The following is an 8,334-nucleotide window of genomic DNA, read 5'->3' as shown; positions in this document are numbered from 1 at the left end:
ACCATATATATTATTATATAGGTATATGACAATAAATTTTCAACTTCATAAAAGAAAAACGACTTATGGGTTCGTCTATAGTTATGACGTCCAAGGTCCGTAATGATGTGTTTCCATTTCCTTCATGGTATTTCTAACTGCTGAAACTTTCCAAGGTTACTTACTAAGCATGGTTGTAAAAGAAGCTCAATTTTCTTAATAATAAAAATAAAAAGAGAAACATTACAGGAATATTGGCATCAAGGAAGCTTTATCTAGCATCCATATGCTTAAACACAGGTCATCAAATGTGTGCCGCACATAAACATAAGTATTTAGTCAAATAAAATATCAAAACAATTCAATAAAGAAATTATTTCCATTCGTTACAAGCAAAGCAAAGCAAAGCAAAGCCCAGTATAATAAAATAAATAAAAAGAGATCATATCACCCAGTATGAATGGATGAGCAAAACGATATTATCCAGAAGAGAAAATATTATTGGGGCAACACCCCAGCCAGATGAACAACAAACTCCACAACATCAACTCCTCCTTCAACTCACCCAGAGGCCTCTCTCTCTCTCTTCACCAGATCATGGACCCCACTCACCCCGCCGCGTGGCATGGTCCACGGCTACGGCAACGACATCAGCTGGACGTTTCAAGCCACCGCCATCTTCCTTGCCGCCAACGGGTTCGCATGCTTCGCAGCTGACATGGAAGGCCACGGCAGATCCGACGGCCTCAAAGCCTTTGTTCCCAGCGTTGACCTTGTCGTTGAAGATCTGCTAGCGTTCTTTGATTCTGTTGTTCCTAAGTTTCTGTTTGGTGAATCTATGGGTGGAGCGATATGTTTGTTGACTCAGTTTAAGAGACCCGACATGTTTGACGGCGCGATTTTGATTGCACCCATGTGTAAGATTTCGGACAACGTTAGACCCAGGTGGCCGGTTCCGGAGATTTTAATGTTTGCTCCGAGGTTAGCGATTGTGCCCACGGCTGATTTGGTTGATAAGTCGGTTAAAGTGCCCGAGAAGAGGGTGATTGGGGCGATGAATCCGGTGAGGTATACGGGGAAGCCGAGGTTGGGGACGGTGACCGAGTTGTTGCGAGTGACGGATTATTTGAGTGGGAGGTTGAGTGATGTGGAGATACCGTTTATTGTGTTGCATGGTGATGCGGACGCTGTTACTGATCCTGCGGTCAGTAAGGAGTTGTATGAGAAGGCGAAGAGTAAGGATAAGAGTTTGAGGATTTATGACGGAATGATGCATTCGTTGTTGTTTGGTGAGACGGATGAGAATGTTGAGATTGTTCGTGGTGATATTCTTGCGTGGTTGAATGATCGGTGTTGACGAAGGGAGATGATGATTTGATTGTTGTTTTGATTGATTTGTGTTAGGGAATGTATATTGATATTGTTTGTCCACCGAACTGTGTTTGATTGATTTAAAGACGATTGAAATTGAGTTTGCTGTGCAAGATTTGAGTGTTGGAGAAGATCATCACCACTATAAGGTTAAGGCTACTCAGGCCGTATGATATAGCAAAAGCTCGTACAACATATGATATAGCAAAAGCTTATATCGAAAGCTCGAAAAGCGTATGATATAGCAAAAGCTCGTACGTGTTAATGGTATAGACCCAATCTGGTCTGGAGTTAAAACGATTGAAAACTAGGTGTAGTGATTCGTTCACATGTTCAAAACAAACTAGCGATTTGTTCGCATGCTAAAACAAACTGTCCGTATAAACCAAGCCATATATCATTCTATCTAGTATCTACTCTCAGCTATACATATATAAATAATTGGTATCATTTTTAAAAGAAATATTAAAAAAAAAAAAAGGCCATTCAAACGGCCCAAACTTGCACTAGCAATTAGCAAACAGTTTGTACAGGCATGCCAAATTGCCAACCTGGTTGGATCGGTTCTGCTTGCTGTCTTCAGAACTGTAAAACCGAACCATAGACACCACATACAATCATATATGCGTTTATATAATCAAAAATAAAATAATTTGTTGTCAGTAGAAGGCAGAAAATATATAAAAACATAATAAAACCAAAAGCAAAAACCTCTATATCTTCACCTGCTGTATGCCAATATAATCCTATACAATGAGCCCAAACTCAAAACCAGTCTTGAAAAGAATTCAATCTTTCTATAAACCATCTAAAGAACAACTACCAAGATACTGAAAAAAAAAACCTTGCTTTTGTTAATTATCATCACTGGAAGTCAATATATCCATTAATGAACCTTGATCAAGCTTGAAACAAGTATTTCAAGTCATCAACTGTAAGCCGAGTCTGGCCGCCCCCTGTCTCATCTTCCCCAAATGCAGAAGCCACCATCTCTCTCTTCTTTTGCTGCAAAAGCCACGCATAGACACCTCTAATTTCAGTAAATTTATAGGATAAATATGGAAAAATGTGAGAAGTTTAAATAACCTGAAGAGCCAATATGTGATCTTCAACGGTATCTTTAACAGTCAACCTTAAAACAGAAACCGGACGAGTCTGCCCAATCCTATGAGCTCTATCAACCGCTTGATCTTCAGTTGTTGGATTCCACCATAAATCCAAAAGCAGCACATGACAAGCAGCAACCATGTTCAATCCAAGACTTGCTGCTTTTAATGACATTATCATAACAGTAACCTACAAGAACAAGAATGTTTAAACAAATTTCCGACAATAACAAATATATCGTTAAAAGTTCAAACCAACCTCTGGAAGAGTGTTGAAATCCTTCACGGCTTTATCACGTGCAGCAACAGACATTGTTCCGTCAAGTCTTCTGTAATCAATAGAAGATTTATTCAAGCATGTTTCAAGCAAATCCAACATCCGAGTCCACTGCGAGAACACAATTGCTTTCTCTCTAACAACTTTGACTTTATTATTATTATTATCATCAGTTTCTATTTCACGGGGTTTGACGATAGACTCTAGAACCTCAACAGCTGCCTTAATTTTAGAGGAATCGAGTGCCTCGGAAGCTACAACATTTGAGGACCAGCTAGACGAATTAGGGTCATTAATCTCAGCTTTCACTATACCAGAAAACTCGGTTATTTCATCAACAATAGAGCTTTTGAGTGTCAATTTAGAATATATCGATGATGTGTTAAGAACAACTTTGCATTTAGAAAACGGGCACTGGCTATCATCAGTTGAAAGATGTTCAAGTATGCACTGGTTGCAGAAAACATGCTCACAAGGTGTCACCACAGCATCTTCAGGTGGATCCTGCGAAATTTTAGAAGTATATTAATGACAAAATAACAGCAAAGAATGTTGTTTCAGATGTTTAAACTTTAACATACACTGCAAATGCTGCATAAAGAAGCTTCCAAACAATCAAGGAGACGAACTCGTTTTTCATGAGGAAGCTGTTTGGCCTTATCAAGAGATGACGTCCACTCAGAACTTGATTTGCATCCTTTGACCAGTAGAGGATGATCACAAGCTTGTCTGAGGCGTAAAAGCATCAGCAGTATGTTAACATAGTTCTGTTTCACCGTTCCAGCAGCTACATATTCCTGATACAATTATAAGTTTTATTTTAGTAAACTGCATGAAAGATAACTGAAAATATGCAATAGATAAAAGAAAAAAAAAACATACTTCAAACTGCGCACGGGAATCAGACTCCAGCCTGCGGTAGAAATCGCGTTCCTCGGGAGTGAATTCCACTTTCTTCAGATTAATAGTCTTAGGTGGCAGAGATATAATGGGTTCTCCATCAAGCAGTGTAGCTTAACAAAAATATAAAAACAACGGATTAATTTTCCACTTGGATTATGTTAAAATTTTAACAGACCAAATGAGTCAAAGGGGTTGAAACTCAGTAAATCACGCAAAGTGTAATTTTTATAGTAAAGATATAGTTTCTCTATAGTGTCCAACTAATTATTGGAAAAAAAACATGTTGGAACGATTCAGGTTTGTTGTGTGAAGAGTGAAACGGATTGGTGCAAAGAAGAAGCAAGTTTGTTTATGGGCAGATTCAGGGTAAAAGAGTTCAGGGTCAGCCTGGTCTATTGGTAATTATGGATTTTTTTTAATTAGTTAAGATACTTAATTGGGTTATTTACTTGGTTTGTTTATTTATGTGTTTAGGTTTATCTTAATGGGTCATGATAAACATAGGTTAGTTTAAAGTATCTATTTGTTAAGAGTTTTGAGTTTAATTCGGTTTGGGTCTTTTTGAGTCCTCATATACGGGGCACAGTTGTCAATAGCGGTGATAGCGAGCGCTAGTGATGCGGCTATAGGCCGCTATATACTAAATATCGGTCATTTAGCGTGATTATAGAGGTATTTAGGATTTTTTTTTTTATTTTTATTTTATTTTTTAATATAAAAAATTGCAGAAACCTATTTTTTAGGCTTATTTATCGACCAAGCAGCTGCACCTTCCACAAGTTCCACCGTAAAAGCTTATTTTGTGAATATAAACCCTAATTATTTGCTTAAAAATTTTCTACTCCTTTATCTATAAATATGAGGTTCGCTATTCGCCACGTAGCATATAGGAAACCCATCGCTATTTACCTCTATTCGCTATTGACAACTATGTATATGGGTCGATAGTTTGTAATAGGGTTAAGTCTTTTTCGGTTTATTCAAGATTATAAAAAAGGGTTTTCTGTGATTTTGTATCTGGGCCATTAAAAAAACCGAGCAGTTTCAACCTGACCCAACCCATTTCAATCTGTACCATTTTTTCAGCTGTGATTACTAAGTATCTCTCACCTTTGGTGCGCCGAAGCATTGTAGTCTTTAAAACAGCCTGTAACTTCTTGTACCCGGTTGCAGGATTCCTTTGAATTGAGGACTTGATTGTTGAGCAGAATGTTTTATAAACAGCATAAGGATCGTATTTCAAGAATCTAAAATAGCTATAAAGATCATCAATGGCATTCTGAATAGGAGTCCCTGACAAACACCACCTACGTTTAGCCTTAAGACCCCAACAAGCCCTAGCTACTTGTGTCCTATGATTCTTAATACTCTGCGCTTCATCAAGTACCACCCTAAACCATCTCACCTTAGCAAGAGGCCGAGCAAGAGATTCATACAACTCACGGTCAATTCCCTTTTTGCTTTTCTTAGAAGACTTACTAGAAGAATGTTTTCTTTTGTTTCCAGATGAGGGCCCACCGGGATGAAATTCATTACGCCTTTTTGTTTCATCTTCATCTTCATCAACGAGTGGCTGTTTTGGGACCTCCATGCTCACGATTGCATAAGTGGTTAGAACCACATCATACTTGGCTAGCTCACATGGGTCCTTGGTTCGGTTTGGACCATGATATACTAAAACAGAGAGCCTAGCTTTGCTGGTCACTTTGTTATGCAACTCATCATTCCATTGACGAAGAACACTAGTTGGGCATACAACTAGGGTCCCTGCAGCTGGCCTACTTTGTGCATTACTTTCCATCACACTAGAATCTGATTGTTTGGATTGATTACCCTCTGTCACAGCATCCTCATCATCATCATCCAAATTTAAAGTCTCCGTCTTTATGTTTTTCATTTCAGCAGTATTAACACTAGAAGATGGAGATCTTTCTTTCAGAATAAGAGAAATTGTTGAAATTGTTTTACCCAATCCCTGCAAATGACCATACAAAACAAGAAGATAGTCAACAAGCAAGTCGGGTAAGAAGTCAACATGGGCTCAGGTCAAAACAGTTGATCTGCATCTTCTAAAATATTAAAATCCTCCTTAAATCAAAGTGTCTATATTTTCAAAAAAAAACAATAAAAATCTGTTCATTAACATGATGATTTACATGGATTATGCATTAACGTAACACTTTGGTATGGCCCATATGACATTTTCCTTATTAGCTAACTTTTTTAACTATACCCATTTGACCCATTCAAGATAAGGCATTTACCAGAATCGAGCCATGCATAAATAAATGGGCCGCATTTCAAATATCTATAATGTACCATCAACATAGACATAACTATAAAACATGGTAATCACAAAGCTTAAAGTTAAAAATATATATATAAAGGAAGGCCAAGCCACCTGGTCATCAGCAAGGATTCCTCCAAAGCAATGCAAGCTTTTAGTCTCTTTCTGTACCATCCATGATAAAGCAATTCGCTGTCAAAACACCTCAAAAATTTAGAATCCCAAGTCACAAAAAAAAAAAAAAAAAAAAAAAAACATTTTAATTATCATATTCAAATTTTTAAAATTTTGAGCACAGCTCTGAACCTGATGTCTCAAAAGTTGAACCTCCAATGAACCTTCAGGTGCATAAGCCTCCGACTTTGGTTGGGAAAGATCCTGCAGTTGACCAACATCCAAATTCATAAAATTCAGAATGCTTAATCAACAAAAACTTGCAGCTAATGATCCTTAAATATTGGGCTCACCTGCAATGCTGCTCGATAAATAATGTGTTCATCATTTGCCTTGGCCCTCACGTTATTATTATATCCAGTGTGAACTGGAGGAACAACAAGTGGAGGCCTTACAGGAACACTAACAGGTAATAATTTCCCATCTACAGGAGACTGTTTTCTAGGTGCAGGTACACTCAAATCTTCCAGAATACATATATCAGGGTCCTCTACATCAATGTATGTAGTATTTTTCACATATGCTTGCGTGCCAACTTTTGGTGACATTAAACCTATACCGGGAAAAATATGTGATTGGGGTGGCATCACTGAACTGTTCCTGATATTGACAAAATCACAAGAATTTTGGGCTCCATAAAATGGTGGCAACGGTTTGTTGTCAGTAAAAAGATCAGCAACATCATATGATCTTTCGGTACCCACATCAGATGTCCCATCCATGATAGAGATAATTTCTCTTTTGCTTGGTAACATAGAAGGATAATGAGTTCCATTGGTGGACATTTTAGCATGTGTTTCAGTAGAGCTTTCACTGCTAGGTAAAAAGGTAATACTGGCTGACGCAAACTTATTCTCAAACAGTGTTCCATCATCATATAGCATAGATTGAGGGCCAGAATAAGATGATCCATTTATATCCATGCCATATTGCATATGAGATTTATCATTCATGTTGTACAGAACATCCGGGTACATCTCATCAGTGATCCCAGAGTTACCCATCATATTGAGATCAAAATTACCATCAAAGGTCCCACTTGCAGCTCTCTCAAACTTAGGTTCCCTGATGTCAAAATGACTAGACGATCGAAAATCCTCATTGCTGTCATAATGCCCCGAAGACAAAAAGTTACCTGGTAGAATGGGCATTGACCAGTCACCAGGGGTCCACGAGTTCCCTTGTGCAGATGAGGCATCTGGCTGAGGCTCCACCTTTGTCACCCTGTGATTAATCGTTTGTTTCCCATAATCAGACGAACCACTTGAGCAAACAGTTCTAGAAGCAGAACCTTCTGCGTGGTCTGATAGAAATAAATCCAAGTCATAACCAAGAACTCACAATCCATAATAATCATAAAATGCATAAGTTGGTTCATCATTCATGAGAAGTAACTGTTACCATAAAGAGTTGGAGAGTGCTCATTAGGACCAACATCTGAAGCAGACTCGTTAAAGGGCGCAGTACTTAAAGAAGGATCAACTAATCCACTCTGAAAACATATATCAAATAGTCAACACTTATTGAACAATATTAAAAAAAAATCAAATTATCAATTTGTTAAGCATAGATGCCCCACTCAACAGCATTAAAGCATCATTTAAATGCAAACTATTCATCACATTAACTAAGCAAAAACTCTATTAACCTGGTCCCAAAATTCAAATCAGTAACCCTAGATAGCAAACAAAAGTCAAATACCTTGTGCAATTTCACATAAACCTAACGAAACATCTAATCAAATGAAACACACACACAAACCAATCAATTGAATTCCAAATCAAAAGCAAAATCTACCTGCTCGCAATCATCAGGATGCCTCTCCTCAAGGATACTCATGAAGGAGTCCATATCCATGCTCAGGGCACCGTCATCGGCCATAAGGCCATCATCGTCATCATCACCGTCGAATTGCCATCCGTAAGACGTGCCAACGTTCGCCATCATCATCAGAGCCACAAAATCATCCAATCGTAAGGATAAAACCTAACCTTAATTCGTCAAACGCGACGGTTAACACTAAAGTTATAACCGTAATTAGTCGAACGGCGGGATATATAATCCGTTGAAGGAGAATTTGGGGGTTTTGGGGTGAAATCGGGGAGAAGTTTCTTTGGAGTTTCTGGGTGATGTGTTGTGAATATTATTATTAATATGATGACTTTTCCCCGTTGTTGAAGGTTTTTAAGATTTGGAATCTGCGCGTGACTGGTGCTGTTTTTCCTCGCCTTCCCCTT

General features: G+C 38.2%; 1 protein-coding gene and 1 pseudogene across 1 annotated transcript; one reads left to right on the top strand and one right to left on the bottom strand.

Moving 5' to 3' along the window:
- The first annotated feature begins 439 nt into the window (after positions 1-439).
- Positions 440-1,468, top strand: LOC143549372 (caffeoylshikimate esterase pseudogene; annotated as a pseudogene).
- Positions 1,469-1,841: 373 nt separating this feature from the next.
- Positions 1,842-8,069, bottom strand: LOC143549379 (helicase-like transcription factor CHR28). Its single transcript, XM_077040282.1, has 11 exons — positions 7,895-8,069; positions 7,499-7,589; positions 6,391-7,400; positions 6,230-6,301; positions 6,038-6,115; positions 4,747-5,611; positions 3,616-3,746; positions 3,315-3,530; positions 2,716-3,237; positions 2,437-2,646; positions 1,842-2,355 (listed from the first exon to the last, which is right to left on the bottom strand). The coding sequence occupies exons 1-11, from the start codon at positions 8,045-8,047 to the stop codon at positions 2,251-2,253; spliced, it is 3,453 nt and encodes a 1,150-aa protein (XP_076896397.1). The 5' UTR covers positions 8,048-8,069; the 3' UTR covers positions 1,842-2,250.
- Between the last annotated feature and the right edge of the window lie 265 nt (positions 8,070-8,334).

Source organism: Bidens hawaiensis, unplaced genomic scaffold, assembly GCF_021521415.1.
Source record: "Bidens hawaiensis isolate Kalapana, Puna unplaced genomic scaffold, B.hawaiensis_p1.1 tig00015551_1, whole genome shotgun sequence".
Lineage (NCBI taxonomy): Eukaryota > Viridiplantae > Streptophyta > Magnoliopsida > Asterales > Asteraceae > Bidens > Bidens hawaiensis.
Note: the sequence above shows the minus strand (reverse complement) of the source record. Positions and strands in the feature narration are given on the sequence as shown.